The 20,797-nt window shown below is 45.7% G+C and overlaps 1 protein-coding gene across 2 annotated transcripts in view; it reads right to left on the reverse strand.

Moving 5' to 3' along the window:
- Positions 1 to 20,797, reverse strand: part of NUP214 (nucleoporin 214) — a 179,739-nt gene that overhangs the window by 37,854 nt on the left and 121,088 nt on the right. For both annotated transcript variants that reach the window (XM_073630314.1, XM_073630313.1), the window contains exons 29-31: positions 13,743 to 15,389; positions 13,525 to 13,595; positions 10,658 to 10,811 (exon numbers count right to left, since the gene is read on the reverse strand). In XM_073630314.1, coding sequence (XP_073486415.1) covers positions 10,658 to 10,811; positions 13,525 to 13,595; positions 13,743 to 15,389 — 1,872 coding nt within the window. The remainder of the gene's footprint in view (positions 1 to 10,657; positions 10,812 to 13,524; positions 13,596 to 13,742; positions 15,390 to 20,797) is intronic.

Below are 20,797 nucleotides of genomic sequence, written 5' to 3' on the forward strand. Positions count from 1 at the left end.
GACATCCACATCCAGAATCCCTCATATCCAATATGTTAGGTTGAAGATGTCAGGGTGATGGGCTAATTCCGCTTGGTCCAGGTGCTAACGCCAGAGGTAATCTGCTTTCTGATTGTCCACTTATGGGATGTGGACAGATATTGCTGGAAAGCGTTTCTCTGTCCATGAGATTATCATACTTGCTCCTTTCAAGGCTGCATGACTCCTGGGTGCCCCCCTGGTGATTGATGAAGGCCACAGTCGTGGTGTTGTCTGATTGCACCCTAATCAGGTGTTCCCTGAAGAAGCTCCAAGATGTTAATGGGGAGCTTGGCTTCTTCGGTTGAGCATGTATCCTTAACTGTGGACATTGGAACACACTCTCTCTTTCCCCCTCCCAGCCTGAGAAACTAGCTTCTGTTGTGATTATCTTCCAGGGACTTACCCATTGGCAATGCTGGGTTGTGAATCCACGAAGCTAAGGCGTTTTTTGCTTTGTTGGACACTAGATTAAGCAGGTCGAGAGGCCTTGAATGGAATTAGGTGAATGGAACAGCCTTGAAGGAGACCATCATGAGGCCCAGAACTCTCATGGAAAATCTCACAATCACACAAGAAGAGAGGACATGTCTATGCCGTCAAGGCCCAACCATGCGATATGGGAGAGATGGTTTGTTTTATGGAAGAAAGACGTTTGCTTGGGCTGTGTCTAGAATGAGGCCCAAGTACTACAGGCAAAGGTAAGGTTGGAGAATGAATTTCTGGAAGTTGATCACCCAACCGAAAACCCAAAGTATCAGAATAGCCCTGTGGACATTTGCAGATAGCTGACTGGAAAAGGAGCACTTCCCTGTGACCTGAATTCCCTGAGTTTTTAGGAGGGCAAGAAAGGGTACAAGTACCTTTGTGAATACTCTAGGGGGAGAGAATAGGTCAAATGGCAGTGAACAGAAGATGGTTGCCTCCTACTATCAAGCACATAAAGAGCTGATGAAGTGGGTAAATGGGAATATGCTGACAAGCATCTTGGATGTCCATAGATGCCAAGTATTGACTTTGTCTCAAAGAGGCGATAAGTGACCTTGCAAATTCCATACGCTACTTTGGAACTTAAAAGGACTTGTTTAGAGGGGTTTGGTTCCAGGATAGGACAAAATACCCTCGCTGGGTTTTGTTATTGTGAAAATATTAGAATATTATCCATTTAACTGGTTCTCCGGAGGTACTAAAAATGAGTACTCCCTGTGAAAAAATGATAGTTCAGGGTTTTCTGCAAATCCTTGTGCAGATTTTGATTTGAAAAAGACTGCAGTGAGGGGGTAAATTTTTGAACTCTATTTTGTACCCCTTTGAAAACACCGACTGAACCTACAGATCTGGGACATATGTGACAGAGAAAGGCAAACTGTAACAGGTGCCCACTCTTAGGAGTGAGGATGCCTCTTCATTGGGAAGAGGGCTTAAGGGTATGATTGGTGGATTTTGTGTTCCAAGTTATGCTGAAAACAAGGGCTGAACTTGGGCTTGGAAGTCTGGGTAAAGAGTTGAGGTGCACTGTATTTTGAAGCGGTAAAAGAGGATTCTGGAATCTTTCACTATTGAATGAGAACCTTTCCTCTTGTGCAGTATTTGATGAATTTATGAAGTGTCTCATCAAAGAGGCGTCATCATTCAAGAAGCCTACATGTAAGGTGTCTTCAGCTGACCAAGCTTTGAGTCACAAGATTCTGCGCATGTGAACACAAATTGGAGTCATTTTGGATATATGTGTCATAACTTGTTCTAGGGCATCCACACAAGAGAGCAAAGCAGAAAATAAGATTTCTGTAATTGCTCAGTCACAAGTTCTGGAATACAGGATCGTGTTGGTTGTTCGTTGCCACAGTCCAATTAGCTGCAGTTTGACAAACAGAATTTGCAGCAAAAGCTGGTTGCTGAGCTGGGCCTGTGTGAGAAAGCTAACCTTTAACCACTTGCCTACCGGGGTAATTTTGAAATTTTTCACATACATGCAAATATCTGCATTTTTGTGCTAGAAAATTACTTAGAAGTCCCAAAGGTTATACATTTTCTACAAAGTAGAAGCCCCAAAGAATAAAATGGGCAGCCATTTATCAAAACACAAATTTTTCAGGAAAAAATACACCCGAATCCATTTTAGTACACAAAAACACAATATACACAGGGGCGATTTTATTTATTTTTTATGTTATTGAATTTTTAAATTTTTTTATTACACCGCTTTTTTTAAAAAAAATCTTTTTCATTTAACTTTATTGCCATCACAAGGGATGAACAACATCCCTTGTGATAGCTGGGACAGTGGCAGGTATTTTTTTTTGAAAAATCGGGGTTCTAGACCCTTGATCCCTGCTCTGTCCTCCAAAGCAGCTGATCAAACTGAAGTACGTTTGATCAGATGCTTGCTTGGTCACTAATGGTCAGGAAACAAACCAAAACCAAAAGTGGCAAAATTCTCTTCTGTGCTGCTCAGCTTACCTGACCGAAACTGGAGAGTCCAAGAACAGTGGGGGGGGGAGTCCTGTAAAAGTGACCAAGGGGCTGTAGAGCCGCTTGAAACACATTAACCTAAAAAGCCGGTTGTCGGTTGTATTTTATCTTTTAATGCTTTATTTACTGGATAAAGCTCGGCAATGATTCTCAGAGAGGAGACAATCTTCATAGGATTGCCCATGCAATTTGTTCATGAACAGGGACCATCTATTTAGACATAGTAGGCATGGCAAGATGGGAGGAGAATCGAGAGCCGCAATGCGGAGGCTTTTGCGCACAGCAAAAGGGAGCATATGAACATTAGCAGGCATACTGTGAGAAGTTGTAACATCAGGTTATAGGAGCCACAGCCTCCCTTAACACCACTTAAGGGTCCCCTCTTCATTACCTCTTTGTCTACTTTTTCTAGAGCAGGCACATCGGATTCTGAACCAGGTAGGGATGGCAGGGGTGGAGGAGGAGTTGAAGAAGAATTGTGACATAGTAGGTCAGGTGTGCTTACCTGGGATAGATCTAGAACTGGATGCAGAGAACTGTTAAAATAGGGCCTTGCTCCACAGCAAGGGAAGCGTTGTCACTCTATGCAGTTTGAGTGTTTTGCAGGCCTTTGGCAGAGCGCCTGGTTTCTGCTATTGCTACCAGTGAGAGTATTCGCCTGTGGGGTACTCATGGAGTACCCTGGAGTGCTCATGGACTACCCCACAGGGGAATACCGTCACGGAAATGGGGTAAGCCTGTCCAAGAATGAATATGCAGCAACCTGGTAGTGAAAGTCCTGTAGCAGAGTCCCTGTGGCAAAGGGGAGAAAGGAAGCCCCTGAGCGGCTATAAAGAGCTCTAGGCAGAAGCAGCAGCAGCAAAATGTGCGATCTTTGTGATTTAACACTGGTCATTCACCAGAGACTAAGCTCTGGGTGGTTGAATTTTAGCGCCAAGCTTAAAAAGTTTACACCAATTAAATTAATACGTTTCAAAAACAATCCTGATTTCCTGCTCGTTTTTATGTATAAAAAAATACTGATCAGCATACACATAAATATTATAAAGCAAGCAATAGAGATATTTTGACTCAAACGTGCTGTGGGACCATAGTTACAGTCAAAGGATACAGGGTGAACCTGTCTTACCTATTCATGTAGCAGGTCACTATACAGGGTACAGGCTTTACTCACCATGGTGGGCATAACCCCAAAAGTGTCTTCAGATTCTAGGTTCCATAAGAATGGACTACGAACCTGGACCAGTTTCGCATCCTGCAGCTAACTACATGGATTGCAGAAAGTGCCAAGGTGAGCACTCATGTAGAATCCACTGCCCGTAGCAACATTACAGGCCATCCCCAATGTAGGGTCCGGGTACAGCTCCCAAGGTTTTACTCAGGTTGCACTGCTTTTACTGTTGTATTAGAAGATAGTGAAAGGGTTGATTGAAGAATCCAAATTATATTAATAAACTATTTAAGCGAAGAGTAATTTCTCCTGTAAGGGAAAACAGATCCTCCACTTTGGGAAACTTACAAAAAAAACGAAGGACTAACAAAAAGGGGTAGGGCTATGGGGGGGCGGGCATGTCCTCAAAGCTTTGCCAGTGTGTCAATGATAATCAAAAGCCTTCGTCCTGTACGATTAAGATAATAAGGTAAGCTCCCCAATGCTCGGCCCACATGGTCTACTCACAAAGTGACTCTTCAGAGATATTCACACCCAGGGCTGTGCCACAGCTCAGGACCCAGAAACCATTTTGATGGATAACAAACGTAATGCACTCTGGTCTGGAAAGTGACCAAATGCAGAGCCCAATGCCTGAAGGTCCCATTCCATACAAACCCACAACCATTCAGTCCAGTGGTCCCAGGTATGGCCCCCGAAGCTAGTGCTGGCAAAAAGCCGATCCTGATAGCTGAATATAGAGACAAGCTCAAGCAGGAGATAGAAGAATCTTCAATGAAGGGAAAAAAAAAAAAAACAGTTGGATTCCTGGGAGTGGGAGGCTGGCAGAGTTTTACAGTTTTCTTGTTTGTCAATGTCCAATTCCTCCTGTAGACAGCAGCGTAACCCAACATTTTTTTTAAGTCCTGTCTCTTTCAATGAATGAGAAGAAAAAGTGACTTGTAAACAAACCATATCGCCACTGTCCCACAACCCCCCCTCAAAAAAACTCTGCCCTGAAGTCCAGAGAAACAAATGTACTCCAGTCCATTGCAAGAGTGCATTATTGTGGGATTTCATGCTCCCATCTTTGCCAGCAGGCAGGGGGCTGGCAAAAAAACAGGCCTTCCATTTGCCAAAGGTCAGCTTAAGTAAATAGGTCACAGACCTGATCTAATATTCAGCAGATTCAGACACATAAACTAATCAGCCATACCTAGGGCTTTTTTGTCAGAGAATAGGGGTGCAGGAAATCCAGGGGGAAAGGGGGGGAGTGGCGATGTGGCACATCAGCTGGTGGGCATGGCCAAATTGCACTAACAGTAGGAGGGTCTTCAAGAAGCATTGTCAAACGGAACCAGGAGTGTGTAATGCACATAATGGTAGGGTTCAGGAGTGCATTGTGCTCAGGGTGACAGGGTTCCAGAGTGCGTAACACTGGCAGGATAAAGGTGTGCGTTAAGTTAAGAAGTTCCTTGCACACAAAGTGCAGGGTTCAGGAGTGTGCATCAGACAGGCCAGTTTACAACCAAAAATACCTCCTCCAACATCCTCCCCAGACCCCCAGTTCAGAGCTTTATTCCCCCCCAATTTCCCAATTACAAAATCCTAACTGCTGCATTACATACTCTTGACCACTGAACTCTGTATGCTGTGCTGTCCCTATCAAGTAAAATCTTCCCCAGTAAAAAGCTTTTCCCCACAAAAAACAGCTACCATTCAACTCTGTAAAACCCCTGTCCACAGATCACCTTTGCACCTCCCATTCACAGTTCACCTCTATATCCCCGATCCGCAGCTCACCTCCAAACTTCCTGTCCACAACTCACCTCTGCACCTCCATCTGTGACCCACCTCTGCACCGCTCCACAGCTCACCTCCACCCCCCCACCACCACCTTTGTACCTGTCTGCAGCTCGCCAACAAACACCCCCAATCCCCCTCACATTCTGCAGGTCACCTCTGTAGCATTCTTCCACAGATTTTCTCTGCAACTTCATCCCCTTCCCCATTCCCCCAACAGCTATGCTTTGGGGCCTTCTTCCACAGCCCCTTATCTCTGAATTTCCCATCCACATCTCACTTACATAGTTAGTCTGGTTGAAAAAAAAAAAAAAACATCTAGTTCAACCAATAAAGAGGGAAAAAAATGTAATGAAATAAATAAATAAAAATTCTACAATCCTATACCCACAGTTGATCCAGAGGATGGCAAAAAGCCCCAGCAAAGCATGAACCAATTTGCTACAGCAGTAGAAAAAATTCTTTCCTGATCAATCGGATATTCCCTGGATTAACTTTACATATAAAATGTTAGTATCCAGTTACAGTATATTATGTACATTTAGGAAAGAATCCAAGCCTTTTTTAAAGCAATCTACTGAGCTGGACAGAACCAGCTCTTGAGGTAGTCTATGAATAGACCTTTCCATATTTTGAGATTAAATCTTTCTTCCTCCAGATGTAAAGAGTGTCCCCTTGTCTTCTGTGATGACCTTAACCGCTTCAGCCCCAGAAGGATTTACCCCCTTAATGACCAGGCCATTTTTTGCGATAATGCACTGCGTCGCTTTAACTGGCAATTGTGCGGTTGTGCGACATTGTAGCCAAACAAAACTGATGTGCTTTTTTTCCCCACAAATAGGGGGGGGGGGGGTGTCAGCTGCAGCATTGGGAATATGTTAATGTTATATGTTCTACCCTAAAAATGGGTGGAAAATGTAACATGTTCCCAAAGATGAACTTATATATTCCCAGCTATAGAAGATAAGCTAACAAGGTCTGTAATTACTTGGTAAAGACTATCATCCCTTTTCAAATATAGGCACCGCATTGGCCTTAGGCCAATCCAGTGGTACTATTCCAATCATTAGAGTCCCTAAAAATTAGAAACAATGGCTTTGAAATGACAGAGCTCAATTCTTTTAGGATCCCTGGGTGTATGTCATCTGGTCCAGGTGCTTTATTCACCTTTATTCTGTCTAAATATTTCTGGACCATATCAATTTTGAGTCTTTGTGGATCATTTGGAGCTGTGTCAATACCACCCCCATTATGGACATAAGCTCCCCCATGCTCCTTTGTATACACAGAGGTGAAGAAGGTATTTAAAAGAAGTCCAGCCAAAGCATGTTTGGCTGGACTACTCCTATGGATCACAGGAATGAAATTTGTTTTACATTCCTGTGAGCTGATTTCAGCAGAGAGCGGACTGAATTCAGCTCTCTGCTGATGTCACGCTGATGTCCAGGCACCGCGTCATCACGACAATGGGAGTCTGGATCCGCCAGGTGCCTGGACAGACACCCCCTTGAGAGACTGAGCCGGCCGCCCCCACCCCCTCCACAGCTCAGAGCTCCAGTGAGCGAGGAGGGGGCAGAGCAGAAAGCTGTGACCGACAGGCTACAGCTCTCTGCTCAGGGAACTGTCAGAACCGAGCGAACGGCGATGTTCGATCGCCCGGTTCTCAGTGCAGAGGAGCCAGGGGACTGATGCTGCATCCACCGAGGTAAGTTTGATTCTAAAAAGAAAAAAAATTTGACCCATACTTCTCTTTGTCCCCAGTTACCCACTCCAGATTATTTTGTAAAGGGCTTACATGCTCATACCTGACCTTTTTACTATGCACATATTTGAAGAATTTTCGGGGCTTGTCTTATCTTTTGCAATCTGACGATCGCTAAAATTTTTGCGGCCTTTATTTCCTTTTCACATATTCGGTTATATTCTTTGTAACATTTAACCACCTTAATATAGGGCACTTTCATCCCTTTCCTGCCCAAGCCATTTTTTAGCTTTCAGAGCTGTCGCACTTTGAATGACAATTGCGCGGTCATGCATCACTGTACCCAAATGAATTGTCTTGGAGAGCAGCCCTCACATTTGGAGAATTTGCTCTCTTAAAGTTAAGTGTTTTTATCTTTCCAGTATGTGCTTGTTGTTTACAACGAACATCAAATGAAATCATGTTATGGTCACTGCTACCCAGATGTTCTTTTATATGATCATTAGTAATAGGCTCTGCATGGTTCGAGATTACCAGGTTCAGCCAAGCATCATTCTTAGTTGGGGCCTCTATGAACTGGACCATAAAATTGTCTTGTAATAGGTTTTAAAATGTTTGCCCTTTAACTGTACCTGCAGTGCCATTACTCGAGTCAATCCGGGTAGCTAAAATTCTCTATTATCACTGTCCCAGTGGCCCTTTCTAGCTGTGCAAGGAGCTAAGTCTCCACATTAACATTGGGTGACCTGTAACAAACTCCAATGATTACCTTTGTAGCATGCACACCCATGTGCAGTTCCACCCATAATGCTTCAGCTTCATCACACTCTCCATCAACTAGGTCCTCATTCACACTCACTTTGACATCACTTTTTACATAGAGACAGACACCACCACTTTTCCTCTTTACCCTGTCTCTCTGAAAGAGAGCATAGCCAGGAATATTAAATAGCCTGGTCGTATGAAGAATGAAGCCAAGATTAGGCAATACTAATTCAATCATAGTTCTCTTCATACACCAAAGCTTCCATCTCACCTATTTTGCTTAGCCAACTTCTGGCATTGGTGAACACTTTAATTCATCGTCACATTTTACACACAAATTTTGCATATTTCAGATTTTAGTACAAATAGTACCATTTCCAATGGTTGTGTGTAACATTGGAACCTTATAACCTGCCATAGCCCTCCCCCCATCTTTTTCCATTTCACCCACCTATAGGGACTGACCCTGTCTGCTCTATTATAATCCAATTCTCCCTCCCCCCTCAATCCTAGTTTAAAAACTCCTCCAGCGCCTTCCCATAAAACTCTCCTTCAGCACAGCAGACCCCCTTCTATTTAGGTGCAAACCATCTTTAGCATATACGTTGTACCCCAATGAAAATTCAACCCAGTGCTTTAAAAACCCCAATCCTTCCTTCTTACACCAGGTCTTTAGCCATGCATTCAATTCTCTAATCTCCCCTTGTCTTTCCTGTGTTGCACATGGCACAGGCAAGATTTCAGAGAATATCACCTTGGAGGTCCTTCCCTTCAACTTGCAGCCTAGTTTTTTAAATTGATTCTTAAGAAGCCTCCACCTCCCATGTATTCTGTCATTGGTTCCAATATGGACAAAGACAACTGGGGTCATGCCCAGCCCCTGCCAGTAATTTATCAACCTGGTCCACCACATGCTGAACTCTGGCACCAGGGAGAAAGCAATCCATTTGGTTGAGGCGATCCTGGTCGACAAATTATTCTATCAGTCCTTCCAATTATAGAATCCCCTATAACTACAACTGTCTAGGCCTTCCTCCTGCACTACCCTCACCCCTACTAGATGGGCTGCTCTCCCGACTGTTACAGGTAGCATCTACTCCTCCTGCACCTCTCCTCGGCTCTGACCTCTATGCACCCACCACCATCTTTCCACTTGCACCACCTTTTACGGGCTTACCTTTGCAAAAAGTATCTCTCAGCAGCCAGCCAGCTATAGTACCTCCTGCAGCTGCAGTTTGTTTACCCACACAGTGCACACTCATTTGTGGCTCTGCCTCTTTCACTTGTAGCAGGATTTAGATCATCCAGTGGGGGCATCGGAAGCAGGAAAAGGTGCATGAGCTGTCAGGAGAGGTAGGTTGTCACTTGTAATCACAGAGCCGGTCTTTAGTGTTTACAACTGACAGTAGAGAGCAGCCAGTGCCAGAGGTGGAGGAACAAAGTTCCACCATGTTCTAGCTCAGAAAAAGCCCTTGCCATAACATTATGACTACTGACAAGTAAACTGACTATTGTAATCTTGTTACAAAGGAATCTGAAAGTGGGTTGGATATAGTAGGCAGCAAGTGAACATGATATCCCTGAAGTTAATGCGTTGAAAGCAAAAAAAAATGGGCAAGTGCAAGGATTTGAGCGACTTTGACAAGGGCCAAATTGTAATGGCTAAATGACTGGATCAGAACATCCCCAAAACTGTAGCTCTTGTGGGTTGTTTCCAGTCTGCAGTGCTCTGGACCTACCAAAAGTGGTCCAAGGAGGGAAAACTGGTGAACCGGTGACAGGGTCATTCACGGCCGTGAGCCATGGCTTATTGATGCATGTGTGGAGCAAAGGCCAGCCCGTGTAGTCCAATTCAATAGAAGAGCAACTGTAGCTCAAATTGCTGAAAAGGTTAATGCTGGTTCTGATAGAAATATGTCAGACCTCACAGTCTGATGTAGTTTGCTGCATATGGGGGTGCGTAGCTGCAGACCTGTCAGGGTGCTCATGTTGACCCATGTCCACAGCCAAAAGAGCCAACAATGGACACACAAGCATCAAAAATGGACTACAGGGTAATGGAAGAAGGTGGCCTGGCCTGATGAATAAAAAAATGGTTTGAGGAACTCAACAAGGAGATCAAGGTGTTGGCCTCAAGCATCTAAGGGGTGTGCAGGAAAAACAAGTCCGATCTATGGAGGCTCATCTTGCAACTTATAGAACTTCCTATCTTCAGAGGTCTAGTAGTGTCCATGCCTCAACGGGTTATAGTGGGTGGCCATATTATTATGGTCAATTGGTGTATATGGGCTTACTAATGAGCCCCTGCACTCTGTGTCCCAATCACTGGCAATCGGGACTTTAAACGTTAAGGTTGGCCTGGTCTGCCATTAGTCAAAAAGACTGCCCATTGCATTATAGACCCAACAAATAGGGTTAGGAAACAGTGAAATCAAGTTCATTAGAGGAAAAGTGAGATTTACATACATCTTTTGTCTGTACCTTTGGATCTACATAATTTTAAATGTACAGTTTTTACTAAAAAATTACCTCAGCTTATGCGTTTTTATCATATTCTTAGTCTGGACTTAGTCTGATTTGCTCAGAGTTGAAACAGGTTTACGTTATTAAACCTGTTTGAGGGTTTCTAACAAAGTAAGCATGACCTGCATCAAATCATTATAACAAGGCAATCATAATATAACAAATTTCCATTTCTTTTAAAGGATCGGCCTTTAAAAAAAAAAAAAGGGTTAGAAAATACTTACTTGCAGAGCTGGGTGACCCAAAACCAGTGTTGGATGATCCAAATGGGTTCTTGTTGGCAGCTTCCTGGCTGGGTTTACCACCAAGACCGCTAAAGAAACCACCACCCGTACTATTGCTGCTTGAGCCAAAAAGCCCCCCACTGGTGGAAGACGCCTGCAAAGAATAAAAAAATAAGACTGATCAACAGAGAGATCTGTGGTTTAGGCAACTCATCAGCGTAGATTAAACCCTCCACTCAATATATATTTTCTGTTTTGGGTGTTGCTTGAGCATCCACAAAGTTTCGACTACTGACTAGAACACTTATGAGAATCTCCTACCCCAACATCGGCATCACTGGCTGGGGCTCTCAGACTCATACCAACACCAGCTTAAAGCTGGGTACACACGGACCAAAATTCGGCCCATTCAGCAGGAACTGACTGAATTTCAATCTGTGTGTAGCCCTTTCTGTTCAACAGCTGGTGATTAAAAATGGGCTTCTGTCGAACAGTCCTGCTGGAAAACCAGTATTTCATCAACTGCTGTAGTGCTGATCAGTGTATTCATTGCTGTCAAAATACAATAGCACAGCAAGGGAGATCCCTGCATCCACATCGCTTGGGTGGACGAAGGAATCAGATTTTTTTTTTCCATTCATACCACTGGTTGAGCAAAGCAAAAAAAAAAAAAAAAAAAAAAAAAAAACCAAAACACACAACAGTGGGCAACCAGCTTAATAAATTTAACATAGATTCAAATTTAAAATCAACTAGAAATGTATTGTTCAGTCTTTAGCTCCCTGCTTTTGAACCCAAGCTTCTTTGGTGCTTGCTATGTGGTCACTGGACTACCAGGGAGTAGTCAGGGGTGGGAGTGCTGATTTTCTAGAGATGTAAAAGCAGTAGTCTCTACCTGGAAAAAAAAAGGCGGTAGTCTCTAGCAGTCTCATAACATGTTCACTGTCTGTCTTGTACAGCAGTGTTTCTCAACCCCTGGACTGCAGTTTGACAGCAATGGAGGGGGGCAGGAGAGACAAGCTGCTGTAATGAGTGGTAAAGGCGTTGAGAGAAGCTAAGTGCTGTGCCTTTTGTTCCCTGTATATGGATGCCAACGCTGGAAGAGAGAAGGAGGGGTGGGCATGCAGTGGATGCCAGTATAAGGGAGGGACATACGCTGGCCACCAGTGAGGAGGAGGGGGGGACATGCTGATCGCTGGCGCAAAGGGGGGGCACGCTGATCGCTGGCGCAAAGGGGGGGCACGCTGATCGCTGGCGCAAAGGGGGGGCACGCTGATCGCCGGCGCAAAGGTGGGGGGAGACACGCTGACCGTCGGCGGGAGGGGGAGACACGCTGAGCGCCGGCGCAAAGGGGAGGGGGAGACACGCTGAGCGCCGGCGCAAAGGGGAGGGGGAGACACGCTGAGCGCCGGCGCAAAGGGGAGGGGGAGACACGCTGAGCGCCGGCGCAAAGGGGAGGGGGAGACACGCTGAGCGCCGGCGCAAAGGGGAGGGGGAGACACGCTGAGCGCCGGCGCAAAGGGGAGGGGGAGACACGCTGAGCGCCGGCGCAAAGGGGAGGGGGAGACACGCTGAGCGCCGGCGCAAAGGGGAGGGGGAGACACGCTGAGCGCCGGCGCAAAGGGGAGGGGGAGACCCGCTGAGCGCCGGCGCAAAGGGGAGGGGGAGACCCGCTGAGCGCCGGCGCAAAGGGGAGGGGGAGACCCGCTGAGCGCCGGCGCAAAGGGGAGGGGGAGACCCGCTGAGCGCCGGCGCAAAGGGGAGGGGGAGACCCGCTGAGCGCCGGCGCAAAGGGGAGGGGGAGACCCGCTGAGCGCCGGCGCAAAGGGGAGGGGGAGACCCGCTGAGCGCCGGCGCAAAGATGAGGGGGAGACCCGCTGAGCGCCGGCGCAAAGGGGAGGGGGAGACCCGCTGACCGCCGGCGCAAAGGGGAGGGGGAGACCCGCTGACCGCCGGCGCAAAGGGGAGGGGGAGACCCGCTGACCGCTGGCGCAAAGGGGAGGGAGACATGCTGACAGTCGGCACAACGGGGAGACACGCTGACCACTGACCACCAATGAAAGGGGTACACTGAACACCTAATATGGGGACGCACTGAGCGATGACCACCAATGTAAGGGCCTCCAGTATAAGGTGGCATGATGACCATCTGTGTACAGGGGAATGTGGAGTGAAGGTAGCATACTGAGCAACATCCTAAGTGGACACTTAACATCTGGACACTGCCCTCTGTGCAATTACTTAGGCAGTCTGACTGTGGCACCATATGTGGTATGTTGTACATTACACAGTCCTAACTGCTGCACCGTATACTCCACATAATCCGATCTACATAATTGTATCAAAATGCTAATAAAGCTTATTCTCATAGATTATTTTTTTACAGCTGGGGCATGGAAACTTTTAGATAGAATTTACTAGGCCCTGGTCTCACAAAAGTTAACACTATTCTACAGCATGTCTTCACCACACTTGTCAAATATCTATAGTTTTTGACAGTTCCCTCTATCAATTTTGCAGTCTCGGAAAGTCTTCTGAAGAATTACATTTGCTGATTATGTGCGGCTCTTTGGCAACATCAGGGGTCACAACTGAAGTCCCCTAAACCTTGAAACTTGACAACACCTGCTCTAGCCGATTCTTCATACAGACAACTCACTAAGTTGCTGTGGTCAGCAGGCTGTAAAACAGATTGGTCGAATATTTCGATGAGATATTCCCACTGGAGTCTCCAAAGCCAATAAAGAACTGAGGAGAGAATAACCCTTGATTTACACCAGCAAAAAAAACTTTAAGAGTAACCCATTTGAACCTTGACTCTATAAAGCCACCTGCACACACACACACAAAAAACAAACAATAGATACCTGTCCAAAGACGTTTGCGTTGCCACTTTGCGATTGGCCAAATACTGATCCAGTGGAATTGGAGCCAAATGCTAAAAAGTAAAAGCAAAAAAAAAAAAATGATTGCATTTAAAAGATACTCTTTAATTTCACTGCAATTAAACTCTTAAAGAGGTTCAAAGCCACAGACATCACTTCCAGGTTTATAAGGACAAATCAGTAATGCAGGCAATGCCCACCTGATGGTTGCGCAAAGCTGAATGCAGAAGATGACGTTGTTGTTGTTGTAGATGAGCTTGCACTGCCGAAAACGGGAGCACTTTGCCCAAATGTGGAGCCCTGGCCAAAAACTGGGGTGCTGCTCTGTCCAAATAGGCCTCCTCCAGAAGTGGATGCATTGTTGCTGCTCGACGGTTGCCCGAATGAGAATGAACTTGCACTGCTTGTGTTTGTAGACCCTCCAAACAGGCTGCCACCACTACTGGTTGCAGCAGTTGAAGCAGGAGCCTGTCCAAAGGCTGGTTGGGATCCAAAGGCGGATGGTGCAAAGGAGAAGTTGCTAGCAGAGTTAGCTGGGGCTTTCCAAAGTGATGCCGTTTGACCAAAGGTAGGCTGTCCAAAGCCTCCACCACCATCTGCTGATCCAAAACCTGGTGTGCCAAAGCCAGAAGTAGTAATCCCAGATGTGGTGGTTGACGTATTGCTTGGCTGACCAAACAGAGTACCTGTACTAGGTGCTGGTGTCTGGCCAAAGAGAGAACCAGCTGTTGTTGTTGCAGTAGGTGCAGGTGCTACTGGTGGTTGGCCAAAAGAAGAGGCTGTTGCAGTAGACCCTGCAGATGCAGGCGTGACCGGTGTACTGGTTGGACCTAATGTAGGAGCTGATGTAACCAACACTGGAGTCTTAGAAGAAGGTCCCTCAGAGGTGGTGGCTGCAGGAGGAGACAGATGACCGATTGATGTAGGTGTGGAAGTGATAGGGACATTTAGATTGGAGCTCGCTGTGGTTGAAAAAACGGAAACGGGTGTAGTTGTCTTAGCAACTGTAGGCATGACAGCAGGAACCGTGGCCATTGTTCTTTCAGCGGTTGAAATTGTTAGTGCAGAAGCAGGCTCCTTACTACTCCCTGTTGCGGCAGCAAGCAATGCTTGCAGCTGGGGAGGGAGAGCCACCGGCTCATTCAGTGGTTTTTCAGGTGCTGGTTGTTTGGCCTCCACAGTTGTAGAGCTGGGTACAGGTGTAGGCAGTGAAGCAGAAACTGTTGTTGTAGGAGTCTGAAGTGATGTTGAAGGAGCTATGAAACCACCAAAAGGCAGAGATGATGCAACTTGTGTTGTGGACGAAACTTCAGTTTCAGAAGTTGTGGTGGCTGGTGTTGTAAATGAGAAGTTCTGCTTAATGCCAGTAGAATTAAACACACCAGTTATCCCGGGGTTTGTTAATTTCATATTACCAAAGATGGTTGAAGAGCTGCTTGTTGTTGAAGCTGGTTCTACAGGTTTTGAAGGCTGAAATCCTCCAATGCCTGTCAAAGGAGAACCACCTGAAATTTTTACTGGCTGTATTGATGGAGTGACTTTAGGAGGCTCTGTCTTGGGTACTTCTTCAGCCTGACCAACCCTCAGTCCTGAAAAACTGCCCAAAGTCTCTCCTCCAGTGAAGGTCTGTGCAGCTGCCATGCCTCCACCAGTGGATAGTGATGTAGTAAGTGGAGGTGCTTGGGCCGATGTTGATTTAGCACTTGTAGAATCTAAGGGGCCAGCAGTGGAGATACCAGTGGCTGGCTTAGGGGGGCCAAAAGCAAAGTTTGCTTCTGTTCCAAGGCCAAAGTGGAACTTGTTTCCATTGTTGTTGATAAAAGGGGTTGGCAGGCTAGCGTCCTTTACTGAAACAACAAATACAAAAAAAGTTTACTTGCGTGTGCAATTATAAAAAAAGTTTTACTAAATAGTAAAAAAAAGTACACAATAATGGAAACAGATCAGGTATGGTTATTTAAAGTGATTCTAAAAGAAAGATTTTTTTTTTTAATAAAACATGTTATAATTGTCTGCTTTGTGCAACGGTTTTGCACAGAGTAGTCCCGATCTTCTTCTTTTTGGGTCCCCAGCCGGCGGTCCTGGCTCCTTCCCCCCTGCCGAGTGCCCCAGTACACACAGAGCGCCCCCGCTCTCTCCTCATTGTTTCACTGGCTGTGATTAACAGCAGCGGGAGCCATCGACTGCTGCTGTCTGAGCCATTAAAGGGGTTGTAAAAACAGAAGGTTTTTTCTATCTTAATGCATTCTATGCATTAAGATAAAAAGCATTCTCTGTTCAGCAGCCCCCCTAACACTTACCTAAGGTGCCTCTCTGTCTAGCGATGTCCACGAGTGTCTCAAGCCGTCCGATATTCTCCTTCATGATTGGCTGAGACACAGCAGCAGCGCCATTGGCTCCCGCTGCCTTCAAAGTCAGCTAGCCAATCAGGGGAGAGAGGGGGCGGAGTCAGGTCGGGGCTCCATGTTTGTATGGACATAGGGAGCTGTGACTCGGCGGTAGCAAGATGCTTGCTGTGGGTGCACTGAACAGGAGGGAGGGGCCAGGATCACAGAAGAGGGAGCCGAGACGAGGAAGATCCGGGCTGCTCTGTGCATATCCACTGCAACAGAACAGGTAAGTATAGCATGTTGTAATTTTTATAGGGAAAAAAAAAACAAGATTTTACAATCTCTTTAAGGAGAGAGAAACCTGGGAGAGACGCTGGTTTCATGCACATCGGTGGATCAAGATGGGGCTCAGGTAAGTAAAGTAGATATTTATGCAGCACATACTACACTGAAATCTCAATCAGTGTTATCAGCCCAGTTCAGTTCTCCTCTGTGAACTAAAAAAACACCTCACCCTTATTATGCAGATAAGAAGGGTATGTGTTCTGTAGTCCTAACACACCTCCTTATCCTAGGGGAACACTTTTTCATCACAGAGTGGATTCAGGGAACCTTGTTACCCTAGTACAGTGTTTCTCAACACCAGTCCTCAAGGCGCCCCAACAGGTCATGTTTTCAGCCTTAGTAATTACCACAGCCATTTCATCTGACCGAAATCCTGAAAACATGACCTGTTGGGGCGCCTTGAGGACTGGAGTTGAGAAACGCTGCTCTAGTACAGGGAGTGTGTTACTGTCAGGATCACCAGGTGAAAATAAAGGGAAACAAGCCAGAGAGAAAAGAAGAAATTTGAATGCAGCCACTACATTTAAGGACTGGTAATCTGCAATACAATAGGATTTTTGTACATACTGTAAAATCCTTCTCTTGGGATTCTATTGAGGAACACAGAAAGTCTTTCACCTTCAGATTACACTGCTGGCTACAGGATTGGACACTGGCAAACAAAAAAAGACTGCAGGCCAGCCCAGGATAACCCATTACTGATTACTACCAATGTGCCTCAGCTTTGAAGTAAAGCAGTACCAAGAACATGATTATAAACATGGAGGGGTGAGACCTGTCTCCCTCAATGGACTCCAATAAAAAGATTATTTTTGTGGAGTACAAAAAAATCCTGTTTTCTTTCTCGTCTATTGAGGGACACGGAGTCTTTCACCTTCAGGACACCCAAAAGCAGTCCATCTGTGGAAAACACACACTAACAAGCCCCTCAAAACAACAGAGAACTGTCTGCAGCCTAATGAGCTTCCTGAAGGAGCCTGTGCTCCAAGATGGCATCAAAAGAGACCACAACATCCACCTGGTAGAATTTAGAAAATGTGTGACCAGAAGACCAGGTAGTAGTATTGCAAATCTGGGAAATAGTTGCTTGATGCCAAAAAGCCAAAGAAGCAATCAGAAATCTAGTAGAGTGTAAGACAAAACCAGAGAAATTTGCCAGCTCAACACACCAACCAGTCTGCTTACCAACCGAATTAACCTAACAGTACGCGTTAAAAATTACCTGCAGTCTTAACCCTTGTTAATTTATGAGAGTCTCCAACAGTTGGAGCACATGCATTCTGATGAACAGAGGGCAGGTGGGCCTTGAGGTAGCCCAGTCCTCCTTAAAGGCACATGGGCACACTGAACACCCAGCACAATGTCTGGTTTTGTCTTGCATGCGTTGCCCTTCTATGTGCTCCTTGCTGTGAAGGCAAGTCATAGATTGGGGCAGAGGCCATTTGTTTGTTACTGATGTAATATAGGTAAGGGGACACTCTGGACACCTTTGCAGCCATTGTGCTATGCGCTGGGTGTCTAGTGTGCCCCTGTGCCTTTAACCTTTATGATTATTTCGGATTTTAGGTGCTGAAAGCGGTACAATTATTTTGCATGGAAATTTGGCGCTTTATATTGTAGGTCTGTAATTCTTAACAATAACACACTTAAATCTGTCCAAACAAGAGTCTAGTAGATATCCCGGGGTATGATAAAGTTTGAAACACAAAAACATAAATTATAATATAATAAATAAAAATAAATAATTAAAAAAATAAAAATAAAATAACAATAAAATAAATTTCCCCACGATTCACTATCGCTCAATTCTGCAAGTGTTCTAAGTTACTATCGCTGTTTTCTAGCTGGTCTAAAACCATTTTTGACGTAAAGGGACACTTTTTGGTTGCTATGGACAATCTCCAGTTTCCAGCCAGAAAGAACAGTATATATAATATAGAACTGCATGCAGGGCATAGGACAAAGCACTGGGGACAAAAGGGATGTGAAATAATTTCATACAGTACTGTAATTTGTAAGATTACAGTACTGTATGTGTTATGCTTTTTACAGTTTTTTGAATTTGCCGCCAGGCTCCGCCCCCGTGCGTTGCGCCGCTCGCGGGGAACGGAGCCTGGCACAGAGAGGCTTCGGGCAGAGGACGGAGCCCACGGACACTGCAGGGGACATCGCAGGATCCCGGGGACAAGGTAAGTAACGCCGCCCCAGGATCCTGCAATGCGATCCCGAGTGTGGCTCGGGGTTACCGCTAATGGGACTGAATTTTAACCCCGAGCCACACTCGGGAAAACCGCCAGGGGGGCTACGGAGGACTGGGCTACCTCCAGGCCCACCTGCCCCCTATCTATCCATTAGGCTTAAAGTACATGGGACGTTTTTACAACCTCTCCTGAATTATTTAACTTGACAGATAGTAACCCACGTTTAAAATGTCCGTTTTGCCGCGTTTGCGTTTAGAAGCATTTGAAAAAAAAGTTTTTTCAAGATAGCCAAAAATGAAAAACGCCTGTAAACGAAACGCGGATTTAGAAGCGTTTGACGCTTGAAATGCCTTTAAACTCAGCGTCTGAACTCATATTTTGCATTCCAAAAAAGGCCTCTAAAGTCAACTGCCTAAAAATGACATTAAACGAACCTGTGTACATGTACACATAAGATAACATTGGATGAGTTCAGGGGAAGCTGAAAAAAGCAGCCAACTGCCTCTGAACGTCTGTTTACCAGCAGCCGTGTACATAAGGTCTTAGAATGCACTGTTGGGAGACTCTCATAAAATTATAAGGGTTAGGACTGCAGGTAATACCGGGTGCCGTGAAGGGGCCCTTGAGCTTACGCATGCGTTTGCAAATGTGTGCTAACTAAAGCCCTGTTTTTAAAGCATACTGTTAGACAGGGTAATTTGGTTGGTAAGCAGACTGGTTGGTGAGTTGAGCTGGGAAATTTATCTGGTTTTGTTTTGCATGCGTTGCCCTTCCATGTGCTCCTTGCTGTGAAGACCAGTCATAGATTATTATTATACAGGATTTATATAGCGCCAACAGTTTACGCAGCACTTTACAACATTAGGGAGGACAGTACAAGTACAATACAATTCAATACAGGAGGAATTAGAGGGCCCTGCTCGTTAGAGCTTACAATCTAGGAGGGAGGGTCAAGTTATACAAAAGGGTAATAGCTGTGGGGGATGAGCTAATGGAGAAAATAGTGCAGTTGTTAGATGGAGGCAGGATAGGCTTTTCTGAAGAGGAAAGTTTTCAGGGATCGCCTAAAAGTAGATACATTTGGAGACAGTCTGACAGATTGGGGTAGGGAATTCCAGAGGATGGGCGAGGCTCGGGAGAAGTCCTGGAGGCGGATATGGGAGGAGGTGATGAGGGAGCTAGAGAGCAGGAGGTCCTGGGAGGAACGGAGAGGGCGATTAGGTTGGTATTTTGAGACTAGGCTAGTGATGTAGCTGGGGGCAGAGTTGTGGGTGGCTTTGTAACTTATTATTAGTATTTTGAATTTAATTCATTGGGCGGGTGGCAGCCAATGGAGGGATTGGCAGAGAGGGGTAGCAGACACTGAGCGGTTTGTACGGTGGATGAGTCTGGCAGCAGCATTCATGATGGACTGAAGGGGGGATAGTCTATTTAAAGGTAAGCCAATGAGAAGGGAGTTGCAGTAGTCGAGGCGAGAGATAACCAGGGAGTGAATCAGGAGCTTTGTGGTTTCATTGGTTAGAAAGGGACGTAGTTTAGAGATGTTGCGGAGGTTGAGGCGGCAAGCTTTGGAAAGTGATTGGACGTGGGGCCGAAAGGAGAGTTCAGACCAAGCTCCTGCTGTGCCGATGTACAGTTCGGCAGAGGAGCGGGAACTTGGTCTGATCTGAGAGCCTTTCTCAACCAGGATGCCGTGGCACTCCTGGCAACCTAAGATAGCACCCTGATTGAGAAAGACTGGTCTAAGTATCCCACAATAGGGTTGCCATGAGAGCGTAGCAGGGCTAGTACTAGGATAGTACCTTAATAAAAACACTGGAGGTGGAAATGGGAGGCTGAAGGACAAAGCCATAAGCTGGTAGTGTGGGGGTCCACAGCAAAACAAACATTCATGTGCTAAGAAGTAGGGGACATGCAAGTACGCTTCCTTGATGTCCACAAAAGCTAGTGGTATCCCCATGTAATTTATGAACTCGAATGAAGACATTCAAAGCTTTGAGGTCTAAAATAGGTTGCATGCCCCTTTAGGTTTGAGAATGGTTAACAGATTGGAGTATAATCCTTTAAACTGTTCTGCCACAGGAACTGTGTCATGACACATTGGTCTATAGGACTCGAAAGGGCACAGTGAAGATCTGCTAATCTCTGTGGAGATTAAAGGTATTTTAAAGTCTCGTGTTTTTTAGTTAAAAATAAAAAACATGTTGTACTTACCTACTCTGTGCAGTGGTTTTGCACAGAGCAGCCCTGATGCTCCTCTTCTCGGGTCCCTCTTCGGTGCTCCTAGAACCTTCCTCCTGTTGCGTACCCCCACAGCAAGCAGCTTGCTATGGGGGCACCTGAGCTGAGCCATAGCTCCCTGTGTCCATGCAGACACAG

The sequence above is a fragment of the Aquarana catesbeiana genome, linkage group LG05 (assembly GCF_042186555.1).
Source record: "Aquarana catesbeiana isolate 2022-GZ linkage group LG05, ASM4218655v1, whole genome shotgun sequence".
NCBI classification, from domain to species: domain Eukaryota; kingdom Metazoa; phylum Chordata; class Amphibia; order Anura; family Ranidae; genus Aquarana; species Aquarana catesbeiana.